Source organism: Megascapheus bottae, chromosome 3 (assembly GCF_031878675.1).
Source record: "Megascapheus bottae isolate mThoBot1 chromosome 3, mThoBot2.hap1, whole genome shotgun sequence".
NCBI lineage: Eukaryota > Metazoa > Chordata > Mammalia > Rodentia > Geomyidae > Megascapheus > Megascapheus bottae.
Window position 1 is genome coordinate 87,642,309 of NC_143511.1, and position 15,879 is coordinate 87,658,187.

Consider the following 15,879-nt stretch of genomic DNA (forward strand, 5'->3'; position numbering starts at 1 on the left):
ACACACAGAGTTATACACTAACGGAAGCACTCGTACGGCTATGGCCTCTCCTCTGAACGGATGAGTTTCCTCGGTGTGCTCTGGAAGGGTTAGTCAAATCCACTCTCTGCCTCGGGGAGGATACGAATCCAGGCAAAGGTGCACGCTAAAGCATAAAGGAAACACCTCAGCTTGATCTAAGTGGCTTGATTTTCTACTCTATCCTCAGGCAGAAGAAAACAAACGTAATTTATTCATGTAATTAAAATTTGATAGACAAAATTACATAGAGTGACACTCCGCCCGCATGTGAATGTGACATCCTGAGTGATGGGCTGGGGGCGAGGCCTAGAAAAGGAACGGTGACGGATGTTCTGAGCTGTCTGTCTTGGCTCAGAATCTCCATACGGAACTGCACAGATAATAGAAATTTTTCTTCTTAATGATCTCAACTTTACTTTTCCTGTGTGGATAGGATGCACATTAAAAAATGGATGAGCGAAGCATGAGTGAAGGGAGACACCAAGACACTGCTGAGGTGTCCGTGCTGTTGTGGACCGACGGGGCCATTGGGCGGTCGTTGCCGGGGATCTGGAGAGGGAGCACCAGGGCAAGCATGCAATGCTGCCCCCAGACCCATCGCGCCCTCGGCCACCTTTTTTCCACAGAGCCTGCTGCCGGCTGGCAGACCTCCAGAACGGACTGGAGCCCATTAACTGGATGAGACCAGAACATTCATCCAGAAGGAAAGAGGAGGAAAAAAACGCACAATCAAACATGGCTTCATCTCATGTTCAAGATGCTGGAAATAAACATGCTGCTTGGCAGAAGAAATCAACTATACACCAAGTCTCTACCGTACCAGATGAAGAAATGAAGGCTGCCTGTTAAACATAACAAATACTCACACTCACCTGGGTGCCCCTTCGCCTCACTTTAAAACAGTCATCCATGGTCAGGACAGACAAAATATCTTCCATCTTAAGCTCAGAAACACTGTAAAAGAAAAGAAGTCACTACAATACATTTCTTACTCTTCCTCAAGACCCTCCAGATCTTCATGCATAAAATCCAGCCAATCTTAAGTTAACTCGACACAAACAGAAGTACCATCCACTTAGACTATACTTCACAGGGATAGTGTAAGTGTGTGTGTGTTCACACATGTGCCAGTACTGGGGTTTGAACTCACATTCCCATTTGGTTTTACTCAAAGCTCACTCTTATCACTTGAGAAATACCTCCACTTCCAGCTTTTCCTGGTTAATTGGAGGTGAGAGTCTACCCAGGCTGGGTACAAACTGTAATCCTAAGATCTCAGCCTCCTGAGTAGCTAGGATTACAGGCGTGGGCCAATAGTGCCCACTCTCCTTTCTTAACATATCTTCTAATTCTAAAAAAAAGGCTTGCTTATGGATAAATTACCTTCACATGAGAAAATGATGAAATAAATATTTTATAGAGTCTGTTTAGTTTTGTGCTGGGGAGTCATCAGTGTCAGGGCAGAGGAACCCAGAAACCTGGTCTGAGAAAGCTGCAGGGAAGCCAGCAGGGGCCCTGGCTCACAGGGAGCACTGCGTAAGCAGACCCGCCCACAGAGAGGGCCAGGAGGGCCAGGGAAGAAGTGTGCATCTGTGAGCTAGTTCAGGGAGAAAGGAAAGGAAAGAAGGAGCTCAGGGGAGGAAAAACTAAAAAGACACAAGAGGGTAGTTTTCTTTTTTCTGCTTAATATAGCAGCAAATTAAACCATGAATAGCCACCTCTTACGTGGGACAATTCTGCTTCCCCAAAGGTTCCTCTGACAAGACTATGAATGGAAATACGTGTCTGACAGTGTGTACAGAGATGCACCACTGCCTCCCTAGCACCCAGGCCCGGCCCCTCAGGCCCTCAGCTCGAGCTCCTAGCCCATGTACCAGCCAAGTCTTTCTGCAGGAGAAAGAGACAAGCGCAGAAGGCAGAGGATCTTGAGGGTGGGAGGCAGGGGGAGTATGCACCCCCAGGCTCCAGGAGAATGGTCCCCCATCCCTGGGGCTGGCAGCAAAGCATGGCAGCTCAATCTGTTTTTTGTCCTGGAAATCTGAAGGTGAAAATATAGCCCAGAACTATGGTTTTTCTCTCACTGGCTTCCTACTTGGGGGCGGGGGGAGGAAAAACACAAATGAAAAATAAATAGAAGAACTTCGAGTAGAATCTTAAAATGGAAAAAGAATAATGCCATTCACAGCCAGAAATACAAAACCCAAACAAGCCCACAGAAAGGACCTATGCATCCTTGCAGACGTGCTGCTACCCGGGCCCAGTGAGTGCCAGGCGGACCTGGGGGGCCGAGTGCCCTCAGCAAACCGGGCTGGAATGAGAGCGAACTGGAATGATTTACAGTTTAAAAGGGCTTCCTTTCCGTTTCTAAGAAAGCACTGCTTCCGAGGAACAAAGGAAGTCCACTGTGATTATTTATGGTTCCTATCAACAGATTTGAATTACCTCACCTTGCTGGGGAAAAAGATAGAAAAATAAATTCAGGGAACTGTCTCATACCAGATCTAAGAAATACACATTTGATGAGGTATTTACATTTTAATAACGCAGCAATGACTTTCATTAGCGACACCCTTAAAGGGGAAGTAGAAAGTTAAGGAGTTGGGAAATACAAAGAAGTCAAAAGGACACAGAAGCAAGGCAGTGGCACAGGGCACCTGTCTCTTGCCCAGTCTGTTAAATTAAATTGTCAGGGTGAGTTCCACGGCGCCTGCACATGAAGGCAGGCAGCAATTTGTTGTGATGCCCTTGCTGCTGGGAGCCTCGGCCTGCCTTCCCGAATCTTCCCTGCAATTCATCAGCCACCCAGTATCCTGCTGCCTGGCTCCTGCATTCTCAGGAATGGCACAAAACACACACACACACACACACACACACACACACACACACACGCACCCTTCCTCCCTCCACCACCTTCTTTTACTAGTTAAGATATTCCTTCTGGATTCCATAAATGTTTTCTGGCTGCTTCTTCCCACTGCATACTTTGCAACTAATCTGGCGCTGTCCCTGAGCTCTTCAGCTCAAGGCTACCACCCACTTCCCATTTTTCTTGGGGTTAATTGGAGATAAGAGTCTTAGGTTCTTTTGTGTCCTGGCTGGCTTTGAACCTTGAGCCTTACATCTCAGCCTCCTGACTACCTAGGATTATAGGTGTGAGCCACGATGTCCACCACCACTCCTGGCTTCTCTGCAACTAATTCTTATTAGTTTTTACTTGTTTTACATCTGAAGATATAATCTAAATACAGATAAGCAATGCAGGCAGAAATGAGAAGTGTGAGAGTGGCTACCAGGGAATAACTCAGTTTCCAAGTTCTGACTAGCCACAGGCATGTGAGTGTTCAGGGCAGATGGCAGCAAGAAGGGCTCATGTAGAGAGCCGGCATAAAGAGCCAGCATGGTGGCTCATGCCTGTAACCCTAGCTACTCAGGAAGCTGAGATCTGAGGATCAAGGTTTAAAGCCGGCCTAGGCACAAAAGGACCTGAGACTCTGATCTCCAATTAACCTCTAGAAAATGGGAAGTAGGGCTTGGCTCAAGGGTAGGGTGGTAGACTTAAGCTGAAGAGTTCAGGGACAATGCCCAGGCTGAGTTCAAGACCCAGGACCCAGAAAAAAAAATTAAAAAAAAAAAATAAATAAAAAGAAGGGCTCACGGAGGGCTTGTCTCCTTACAGGAAGGCTTTTATACAGCCTGGCAAATCTGTCTCTAAAGTCTTCTCTTCCTTGCAGAGCTCTCCTGGGTCTTCCCAGACCCCACAAAAGTTAATGCCAAGGAGCCCTAGCTTCTCCAAGCGGCCACAGTGAGTCTCCCACAAGTGCTTTATATCACTCTCTTAGATCAGCTCATCGCAAACAACATTGCCTTAAAATTGTCCTTAAAATACACCTGCTCACAAATAATTGTGTGATTAGTGCTTTTCTCTTTTCAATGTTAGGTTCCTGTCTGGACTCTACACAGAGACTCATCTGAATGTGACAACAGAGGTACAATTCCCCCAGCTCTGGCAAGGGTAATTGTCCTGTGACCTCTAACTAGGCTCCCCTTCATTTTCTGAGGTCATTACCAGGTGTGTGAACAAGGGGAAGGGACAGGAAAGGAAGGAGCCTGCAGGTCGAGGCCACAAGGGGAAGGAAAGGAGAAGAAGGTGGAGATCAACAGGCAGCTAACTAAATGTATGCCAAAATGTTCTCCCGAGGCTGGAATCTACCACGGCACCCCAACACAGAGCTCCCCAAACACTTTCTATATGTATACAAAATCCCTAGGGCGAAGTCTGACAAGGAAGAGGGATGTGGGAGTCAGCAGGCAAGTCCTGCAAACCACCTCAAGACCTCGTCCCCACATCTGCTAGGACATTTGTTTCAAAGTATAGCACAGCTGGGCATTGGTGGCTTATATCTGTAGACCCTTGCTACTCAGGAGGCTGAGATATGAGGATCACAGTTCAAAGCCAGACCAGGTAGGAAAGTCCTTAAGACTCTTATCTCCAATGAACCACCAGAAAACAAGCAATGAGGCCAAGTGAGTTCAAGCCAAGGCCAGAAGCAACAAAGCAGCACTCATGTGCCCATCATCAGGGCCTGTCTTCCAGTGCCACAGAATTTATGGAAAACAAGATAGATTCATATCTGTGGTTCACACACAGCATTTCCATGTGGCTGTCCTAGCACTCTTACAGGGTCAGGTGGCTCAGGCCTAGAGTCTTGGCTTTCCACAGAAAAATGCTGGTTGGCTGTGCAACCCCCAAGATGACAGTTGGGAAATCCAGGGTAGCTAATGCGTTGATTTGCCTGCTTTGAATGCCCTGCCACACTCCCACACCCCTTACTAATCTGGTGGGGGGGGGAGAATTGTGTGCTCAGTAAAAAGTGTTTTTTTGAGCTGGGAGCAGTGACTCATGCCTGTAATCCTAGCTACTCAGGAGGCTGAGATCTGAGGATAAAGTTCAAAGCCTGGGCACAAAAGGACCTAAGACTCTTAACCTCAAGAAAAATGGGAAGTGGGGCTTGGTTCAAGGGTAGGGTGGGAGCCTTGAGCTAAAGAGCTCAGGGACAGCACCTAGGCCAGAGTTCAAGCCCCATGATCTACATACACACAAAAAAAGTTTTTTTTTGTTTTTGTTTTTGTTTTTGTGGGGCTTAAACTCAGGGCCTGAGCACTGTTCCTAAGCTGCTTTCACTCAAGGCCAGCACTCCACCACTCCAGCCACAGCACCATTTCTGGCTTTTTCTGTTTATGTGGTACTGAGAAATTGAACCCAGGGCTTCATGCATGCTACCACTAAGCCACATTTCCATGCCAGCATTATTTTAATGTTTTTGCCTTTTTTTTAAAAAAAAAAAAACCAACAATTATGAAGCTATAAAACAATAAGCATAGAAATAAAGACTGTGCATAAAAGGGGTCTTTGAGCTGCTGCTAGCTTGAAGCCGTACATTCCCACTGTAGAGAGGAGGAACGAGAAATAGACTTGTGTCTTAAAAACCAAGTGCGACAGACGTCCTATGACTTAGCATGGCAATGCAATGCAAATTGTCAGGTGCTGATGTAGTGAAGGTTTGGGTGTTTGCCACTGGCTATTCTGGGACTCATTTAGGGATCACAAGGGTTAATGGCTCTTCAGCAGCTTACAAGGTCTACCCACTGTAAAAATCGACATAAAGTTAATTAGGTGAGATCAGCTGAAACCCTGTCCAGGTTTCTGACTCACTTGATTTTGTGAGAAGCCAACGAGTTGACATATTCTGCCTCCGAAGGCGCCAGCATGAGCAGGCTGCTCCCAGGGCAGCCAATCCGGGCGGTTCTCCCAATCCGGTGGATATATTCTGCAGGTGAGGATGGAGCATTGTACTAGAGAGGTAACAAAAATGAAGGCGTTCATAGATCAAGAGACTGCCATTAATTGGAAGTGCCAATACCCTTCACCTGCCTCCAGGTATCCCCAGAATGAGAATCGGGTGCTATGGTTACTCAAGCACAATCACAAGAAGTCACTCAGCCTTGAGACTTCTGGCTACACTGAAATAACAGGGCTCTGACACACACTTGTGAACGGTGGCCAAGTCTCACGCCAATATCTCCTTTTTAATTTTATTTCTCCACAGGTCTCTTCACTTTCCTATTTGCATCTTTTCACTGAGGTGATTGTGCAAGACGAGATGTAGGCTGGACAATCACGTGACCTTGGCCTACTTCCTCAGTAGACAGAGCAGCAGGCATGAGATAAGAGGATGCTGGGCAGCCCAGGATGAAGCAGGCAATGGCAGTGCTGGAAAAGTGTGCTCAGGTTTAAAGTGGGTCCTAATGGGTAGAACAGCCAGGCAGCGGTGGGGCAGTGCCCTGAAGGCTGGGGCAGGCTTTGGCTCCCAGGAGGGCGCTCCTGACTCAGGAAAAGGGGAAGGTCCAACTCAGCAAAACAGATCAGACAGTATATTTTTTTAGGGCTTGAACTAAGAGCCCAGGGTATTACCCCTGAGCTTTAGTGTTCAAGGCTAGTGTTCTACCACTTGAGCCACAACACCACTTCCAGCTTTCTGGTGTTTAACTGGATATGAGTCGCAGGGAATTTCCTGTCCAGGCCGACTTCAAAACGACACCATCAGATCTCAGTTCCTGCACAGCTAGGATTATAGGAATGAGCCACTGGCACCTGGCTTCAGGTAGTCTATTTTACGACATCTTTATAATCATTAAAGCTAAGTGACTATCTATCGATCGATCGATCGATCGATTGATCGATCGATACTTTTGAACTCAGGGCCTGATCACTGTCCTTGGGCTTTCCTTAAGGTTGACACTCTATCAGTGGAGCCAGAGCACCACTTCTGGCTTTTCTACGTATGTGGCACCAAGGAATGGAACCCAGGTCTTCGTGCACGCTAGGCAAGCACTCTGCCACTGGGCCACGCTCCCGGCCTGGTTTAGTCAGAGGACCAGGATGAATGTACTGTGGAGGAGAGTGTGCACAGTAAACCACTCAACACAGCCGTTGTCTGATACACATTTAGATCATCCTGTCCTCTTTTCTTCCACTGGCTCTAGCCAGCAGCAAAGAAGACACAAGGCCTTCACTCCCAAGGTAATCGTCTGTGACAAGTACATTAGATCTGCCGGCCAGCGACAGGGTGAAATCCCACCCAGGCGTGAATAAACCATGACTCATAAAAACAGGCCACGTGTCATCTGGCCACCACACAGCCTGGCTTAAAAATGCCATTCTTCAGACTAACAAAAAGACAAGACTAAACCCACTCAACTCTAGTGCTAACACCTGTGCCCTCTGGCATGGCATCCAGGGCTGGAGGTATGTGTAAGATGCTGTCAGGAACTTAATTGCTCCCTGTAGGTCAATGTACATGGACACAGTGCTCAGGACAGGCAAGCTCTCTCCTTTTGGATACAATGAGGGCTCCCGAGGGCCCAGATAATGCCCTGTATCTTTGAGCTGTTGAAACTTTGGGTTGTCACATGAATTCAGTCTGAGAGGCAGGAGAGATTGCCACCTCCCGCCACAGCTGCACATCCAGGCTCTTTTGCTGTAGCGGGTAGGTGGGCTGGGTCAGGAAAGATGTCAGGAGAATTATACAGACAAGGCTGGTTGCTGCCTGGTTACCAGGGTAACACCTAAGAGAGTAGCAATGATTCTACTTTAAGCTAGTGCATCTGCTCATGATCATATTCCTGCCTCAATCCCGAATCTTAACAACTAAAATATTACCTGAACAATCCACGTGACTTGTGGGAGATCTAAGCCCCGAGCTGCAACATCCTTCAAAATAAGACAGAAATACAGTTTAAGATTGTTTCTGAACTTTTTTGGGGGGAAGAGGGAGGAAGATGTGAGTTTCTGGATACACTTGGTAATATAAGTTCTGAGGGAGGGCTTGTCCAGCCTACATGTGCACATATACACAAACACACATTCACACAATTTCAGGCAGCTCTGAGATGGGCTAAAGTCTACAGGACAGGTTCCTAAATCATGACAGAATCTGCAGGGCAGTCCAAGAAGTGAAACTACAATGCTCAGTGTGTCGTGGAAGAATTTTAAACACTTTGCTGGAAGTAAGAGTATAAGCCTGTAATCCTGGCACTCAGGAAGCAGACAGGGGGCTTTGAATTTGAGACCAGCCAGGGCTGCATGGTGGGAAGCCGTCTGAAAAGAAAAAAAAAAAATCCAAAAAATTTCTAGCATGTTTTCACTAGTTTATATTTTTAACAGAAACGCTACTTATAGGGCTGGAGCTTGCCTAGCATATGCCTGGGCTCCATCTTCAGCAATGCAACATAAATAAGTAAATGCACCCATGGTTATTACCCAAGCCTCACCCTTTAGCAATGCCTAACACAGCTCTGTAGTTGCTTCTGGAATGTTCCTTGAGGTAGGTGCTCACTCTGAAGGGAAGGTGCAAAGTAAGAGGGGTTGTTCCTGACAGGCTCAGAATTCCGCTACCCCCTCTGAGGGCTCAGTTAGAATATAATCCAAGCCAGCTCATCCTTCCAGACACCTCACTAGACATCGGTGGAGATTATTTTTTCTTTTCAATTGACCACCTAAATCTCACAACAATCTGGCAGAGACTAGAAAATGAAATTTCCAGGTGGGTGTGGTGGCTCACACCTGTCATCCTAGCTACTCAGGAGGCTGAGATCTGAGGATCAAGGTTCAAAGCCAGCTGGGGGACAAAAGGACCTGCGACTCTTATCTCCAGTTAACGTCTAGAAAATGGGACAACGCTAGGCCCAGGGGTGGGGCAGTAGCCTTGAGCTGAAGAGCTCAGGGATAGCACCTAGGCTGAGTTCAAGCCCCATGACCCTCAAAAATAAAAAAAAAAAAGAAAAGAAAAAAAGAAAAAGAAAAGAAATTTCCTGCCTCTAACAATACTTTGCCCTCAGCATTCATGTTGAAGCACAGCTGCCATAAGGACACCTCAGCAGATAGCACTGCTGGGTACTTACTCTGCACCACTTGCTGAATTGACCTTTTACCTGCATTATCTTGAGTAACCCTTAGAACTATGACCCCGTATACCAGATGAAGAAACCCAAGACTCAGGGAGGAAAGCAACCTGTCAGGGACCTAGCTAAATGAAAGGAGCCTCAAGTCAGACCTGCGCTCCCAAGGTCACATTAGATCTCGCTGCTTCTGCGTCCTTCTGACACTGTGGAGCACCATTCCTGAGCATTTCAGCTCAAGGCACAGTGCCACTTCCGGTTTCTGGTGGTTAACTGGAGACAAGAGTCTCACAGTTTTTGTGCCCTGGCTGGCTTTGCATCATGATCCTCAGATCTCAGCCTCCTGAGTAGCTAGGATTATAGGCGTGAGCCACTGGGGCCTGGCAAGACTGTCCTTTCTGAAGAATCAGCAATCACTGCGCTAATTCTCATGTCAGGGGCTTGGCTGGAGCTAGGCCCTCTGGCAGAGACACACCCTTAGCGCAGTGTCGGCTTCCTATAGCTCCACAGCTGTCCAGGTGGCCTGTCCTGGAAAGTATTGCTGCGTTCCTCCACTGGAGTCAGCAGTCTCTAGCTCTCGCTGACATAAGGAGGTAATGTGGAACTGACATGATGTTCCTCATCTGTGTCAACTGTTACCTTGATGGTGGCAAGGGACAACTTTCTATCAATCCTTCTGTAATTCTTCTGTAAATAACAGCTCCCCCACCTCACCACTTAAAAAAAAAAAAAAAGGACCAATAAAGATGTCAATTTACAAGAACTTTTTTGGAAAAGCAACCCTAGGCTCCATTTTTTGCAGGGAGCATGCATGCTCCCCACACCTTCCTGCACGCACTCAGAGGGACCAGCCTCCCCTGAACCTAAGACCGGCTGGTTTTGAGTGTACCTGGAAATTAATGTGCAAGTGTGTCAAGCACTCACAGAAGTGTTTCAGGCAGCTTCTATGTGTTCTGAGAGCCAAAGGCAGATGTTCTGGGGCTCGTGGCTTGTTAAGAAATGATTGGTTTTGTGTCAGTGCTCTGCAATGAGACACACAGACAATGGATGGCTGCCTGAGCTCTGCAGACAGACTTAGTAACAAATTCAATAATCACCAGTTTAGTGTATTCCACCAGGAAACAGACACAACACTAAAACAGCATATGGCATTTGAGAATCTCTGAGTCCAAACATGCTGAAACCATGAGTGATAAAGCCCAACAAGCCCAGGCTGCTTTTGAACTCATGCAGCCCTGCCTTAGCCCTGAGTGCTGGGATTACAGGTGTACACAACACCCAGCTCTGGCTCCTTCTTGTGTGGGGTGAGGTGGAGTGTTCTTGAAAGCCACACACCGCCACTACTACTGTTCTCTTGCCCAGACTGAATCTTGCCACTGCCTTACATCACTCCCAGCCCAGCTTGAGAGGCAAAGGCAGCACAGTGTGGGTGTGGCATAGGGAGCACTGGCAGTACAAAGAGTAGGCCAGTCTACCACCTATGGTGACCACCCTGACCCTGTCCACTTCAGGAGGTTGTGAAGAACACAGGTGGCACCAAATGTGAAGAGCAGCCTAAGTCTCCAAATCCCGTTTCCCACTGAAGTAAGAAGGTGCAGGCAGTTCAGTGGACTTCCTGTCCCATTTAGTCCCTGGGCAGGGCCTGTGGAGAGGAGAGCTAGCCAGGTCCCCAACTTCCTACAAGGCCACCAGCCAGCTGCAGAAGACCTGTAAGGACTCGGTCCTCTGTTCTCACTCTGCTCTTAGGACTGAAGTCTCACTGCACACAATTTGATTCCTTTAACCTAATTAGGGCAAAAGAATCACTAAAGTCAGCTCTGAAAGACACTCTCTTGTGAGGCCTTGCAGGCGGGGCTTGACAACTGGCTGGCTCCATGAGACCCACGAGTACAGATGGAAGGCAGCTTGCTCAGGTGCCAGCCTGTCAGTTGGATTAAAATGACTCATTTATTTACCCAAGAACCTCACAAAGTGCTTTTACTAACAGAGAGAGGGGGCCTGCCGTCTCTCTGAGAAGGGACGTACAAACTTGCCTCTGACGCCTTCCTGGCCTGCCAAAAGTCATTACTGCTGTGTGTGGAAAGCCATCAGCAGGGTACAGGCCCCCGTTGTCCGGGTGACAGATTGGGCTGCGTAATCAGAGGAGGAAGGGGAGAGTGCAGAAGCTGTCAGAGGCAAGAGATCTTGGCTGGAGCAGCCAAAAAACTGGCAATACGAGTTAGCGTAACTGAGTAAACATCAAACAATCGCCAAACGATCCTTCTATGAACACCAGTGAAATAAAGTGGAAAAGATAAACTTTACCTGAAAAGCACCCCCAGAGAAATGCAAAGAAGCCTACATCTGTTTAGGGTGCTGACCTGACATTCTTATGACTTCCAGCACAGCTCCTTTGTCTCCTGGTGCCTGGCATGGTGGAAATTCCCCAGGAGGAGAGGAAATTAAGAACGGCACACACACAGCAGCATGTTTCAAGAAGGTGGAAGCAGCTCAGAGGACATAGATGAGTCTCAGAAAGTGAAGTGGGGGCTGGACTTCGATCTATACATTGCTGGGGCACCAGCACAGCAGTCCCAGGCTGAGTGGACCCTCTCCTTTCTGAGGAGGTCACTGTATTCTCCCCATCCAGGGACAAGCAAGAAAATATACACCGAGAGTCTAAAGCCTCGTGCTCCTCTTAAGACCATTAGGTGACCGAGAAATCCCACTGCAGCAGACTGTCGACATACAAGGGGCACTGAACTCCACTCTCTTCCTTCAGCTCAAAATGTTATTTCTCCCAGAAGCCAGAAGAAATACTGTCTTGCAGATACTTGGATGTCCTGTCTGATTCCTTTCGTTTCTTGACTCCATATGGGAAAACAGGCCCTGAGCTTCACAACAGTCCCTCTCTTCCTGACCTTCTTACCCTTGTTTTTTTTTGCACATCTCATTTTTCAGAGGATGCAAAATCACACTGCCAGGGTAAGGAGATGCCCTTTCTTTTACAGATTCGTTTCTTGCCTCAGTGCCCTTCAGCTCTATCTAAATGCCCTCCGGCCACAGTCCAGGCCCATCACTATTGAAGGGTCCTCCGAGAGCTGCCCCAAATGACGAAGGGGCCTGGCTCTTAAGATGTGTATGATTAAGATGACCATACACGCACCCTCCCAGCTGCCGCTAAGAGGACAGGGTAGGGGAGAAAGCTGTCACACCAGTGGAGGACATAATGTCACCACAGGCTTTTGTATGGTTGCATCTCCATTTCCTAATTTTCTCTGGCCATATTAAAAGGATCTTGGGGTGACAAACTAAAGTGGCTAAAGATATGGACTAAAGAAGGGAAAATCCCCGCACAACAATTAACAACATGGTTCCCCTTTATCAAAAGCAGCCGGCTGGTCCTGGCTATGCCTCGTCCTGACATGGCCCTCATTCCTCCTTAACACCACAGAGGCTCCGGGAGAGTGTTCAGATAGCCTGGCAAGCAACAGGCTGCTTAAAAAGACACAGTGACAGAGACGCCCCCACCTGAGCATCATCTATCATGGCGTGTGTGTCTCACATACCCTGTGGCTCTCAGATGCCAGAAGGGTTGAGCTAAAGCAAACAAATATGGCGGAAGCAGCAGAAATGGTGAGGGCTAGGAAAAACGCATCACTAGGAAGCTGTGGATGTACTCAGACGTAGAAAGGAGCCCTGCCCAGGCCTTATCCAGCAATCTCTGCAGAGGGAGATGAAGGCGAGCCCAGGACTGCACACCGCACAATGGAAAGACCAAAAGCCACGATTAAGAGGCTGTGGGGAATCCAGACTGTGAGTGAGAGCATTCGCTCTGCGTGGGGGTGGATGGGGGACAGCGGCGCTAAGGGTTCTGGGCTCTGCCCAGACTATGGAGTTAATCTGTCTAGGTGACATTGTCAGCCAGCTAGAACAAAGAAATTGGTCATGTGCTTAGGACCCCAGAAAGAATGACCTTTTCCCATCATAGCTACTAAAAAGGCAATTCAAACCTAGAATTTAAGAATTCCGCTACCATGACCTACCCATGTCTGCAGAGTACAGCATGCAAACCAGTAATTCCAGGATCTTAAGGGTCAAAGGCATAGTATTTGTTCCTATCCAGATCCAAATTTCGACTGCTTTGTGTTTCCATAGAGACAATCTACAGCACCTACTCTTTAGAAAATCCTAGATGGATAAACAGCCTCAAATGGATGAAGAAGTGAGCACCTCTTGGTCCTGAGGAACAGGACCTCAGTGTCTGTGGGGAGCTTCTGAAGCCCCTTCTCTCCACCCAACTGGACCACAAATGCCGAGTGTCTACGGTGTGCTGGCTCTGGGTTACGCAGGGGGGAGACTGAGAACAGAGCCCTCGTCCCCAGCACTGCAGGGCTTGCCTCATGATCTGGCATGATGACATCCACAGCAGGCACACTAATCACAGTGAGAAATGCCGTCTGCACCAGGCCTGCCTGACCAGGGAGAACTGGGCTAAGGGTTCATTTTCTGTGAAAGTGAAGGAAAGCTGAGACCTAAGTGAGGGTGAGTCAAAGTCAGAGTAGGTTTTCCAGAAAGAAAAGCATATACAAAGGCTCAGGCTAGGAAGGCCTGAATGACACATTTAAGCACCTGAAAGAGGAACCTGTTGAGCTCCAAACTAGAGAGCAAGAAGGACGTAGGGCAAGAGGCAGCGGGTAGGTGTCGAGATCAAGAAGAGCATCGTTGCTGAAGATAAGGATACTGACAATTCCTTCTCAAGCAGATCATTTGGATATTGTAATAAGGGGTTTTAACAAACACAAGTGCCTGAGTTTTTCCCTTCATGCAGGGAAGGGCTACTTGCTTAGATGCCTGTTTCCTTAGGAGGCAAGTACTCCAGGACCGACTGTTCTCAGGGCTGAACAGTGCCTGGTCAGCAGGGTTCCTGTCAGCTGGCTTCCAGATGTGCATACACACAGAGACACAGACAGACAGACACATACACACATACACACACGCAGCTGACCTTACCCATAAACTGAAGTTGGAAAGTCTCAGATGCCTTTAAAATTGAACAGATAGCAGTGCCTTAAGGAGTTGTATTAAATGAGGCAGTCAGACAGCTAAGTCCTTATTTCTGTGGTTTCATTACTGCATATACAGGCATGTCTCCAATAACCCTTTGGAGATACTCTAATCTGGGGTGGGGGCAACAGTGGTGGTGGGGAGACCAATGAAGACTGAGCTCTCAATCTTGAAAGGGCACAGAGATGTTCATTAAAAGGTCAGTGCTGTGCTGAAGCTGATGCAAGATGGCAAAGACTGAGACCAAATAAACTGGTCCTGAAAACTCTACGATAAATGGTATTTTACACAATACAAATACGCACCCAGTACAGCTACCTTCCGTTAGTGTGAGCAGAGGCAAGCAGGGTCATTTGTAGTGGAAAGACTTTCTCAGCTCTAATTACTCCCGATAGCTGTAATTTACAGGTTTTTGGTGGCTAGAAACTGCTAAGATTCACACCTTTTCAGACTAACAGCTGCCACTATTAGTGAGCAAATTGCCAAGTCTTCTGAACAGAGGCAGCCGGCTCTGTGTGGCAGGCAGGTGACAAGCCAGAGGTGTGGACAAAGCAGCCACACCACTAGCCCTAGTATTCCATCTCTCTGGGGGGCTGGACACAGGACACTGTCAAGAGACTGAACATGACAACCACCATTACAGAAACTAACCTTCGGGTCTCACAGTGTGATAGATACATACCGTGCAGAGGAGGACACCTGTTTTGGAATGGGAGAATTCTTGAAACACGGCTGTTCTCTCCTGCAAAAACAAGGTGAAAAAGGGCCTTACTGACTGACAAACTCCAGCAAGGTAGGCCTAGATTCCCATGGCTTTCCAATGGCACTAGCTGCTTTCAGGTATAGAATGGCCTGACAGGAAAGAGGAAGAAGCGGATGTTCCTGTGCTATGGACTGAATCCTGGAGATGACAGCAAAGCAGCAGAGTTCTCACGGGAGCTCAATGTCGGGTGAGGCTCCTCGCTCACAAATGCTCCTAACAGGCACAGCGCAGACCCTGTATCACAAGTGTGAGAGGAATGAAGCAGCCACATTTTTTACAAGGCAATTAAAAAAATGTTTATTATTTATTGCATGCCAATATTAGGGCTGGAACTCAGGGTCTGAGCACTGTCCTTTAGTTTTTTTGTTTAAGGCTGGTACTGTCTTACTGGAGCCCTATCTCTATTTCCCAGGTGTGTGCTTGTTAATTGGAGGTAAGAGTCTCGGGGCTGTTCTGCCTGGGCTGGCTCTGATGGTGGTCCTTAGATCTCCGATTTCTGAGGAGTTAGGCAGGTGCTGCTAGTACCCAGACATAAAACTTACAAGTAAAAAGCTAAATGAAACGGATTCATTAACATGACATTCAGCTATAGAAAAAGTACAGAGGTTAAAGGAAGAAAATAAAATTCTCCCACCAGTAAGGCAAATCTCTGCTGGTAATAACAGCTCAGCGTTTCCTGAACACAGTGGCCTGCTATTTATTCTAGTAATGAGTCTCATACATTTTCCTGCCTGGGCTGGCTTTGACCCATGAACCTCAGATCTCTTTTTTTGGTTAGTCTTAAGGCTTGAACTCTAGGCCTGTGCACTGTCCTTGAGCTTCTTTTGCTTAAGATGAGCAAGTGCTCTACATTTTGAGCCAGTGTCCCTTTCTGCATCCCCCCCCCCTCTTTTTTGAGTAGTTCATTGGAGACAAGAGTCTCTTGCCCAAGCTGGCTTTGAACCATGATCCTCAGATCTCAGCTTCATGAGTACTCAGGATTACAGGCGTGAACCATTGTGCCTGGCTCCTATGTACGTTTCTCACTGTTCCCTGGCCAGGCACCACCAGTACAGAAGATCTGTCAGCAGCAAATAGAGAATCAAATGATT

The 15,879-nt window shown here is 47.6% G+C and overlaps 1 protein-coding gene across 2 annotated transcripts in view; it reads right to left on the bottom strand.

Annotated features, from left to right (window-relative positions):
* The window catches only part of Ddx31 (DEAD-box helicase 31), a 64,875-nt gene that overhangs the window by 24,919 nt on the left and 24,077 nt on the right, over positions 1–15,879 (bottom strand). For both annotated transcript variants that reach the window (XM_090330862.1, XM_090330863.1), the window contains exons 14-17: positions 14,708–14,767; positions 7,742–7,792; positions 5,735–5,874; positions 894–975 (exon numbers count right to left, since the gene is read on the bottom strand). In XM_090330862.1, coding sequence (XP_090186988.1) covers positions 894–975; positions 5,735–5,874; positions 7,742–7,792; positions 14,708–14,767 — 333 coding nt within the window. The remainder of the gene's footprint in view (positions 1–893; positions 976–5,734; positions 5,875–7,741; positions 7,793–14,707; positions 14,768–15,879) is intronic.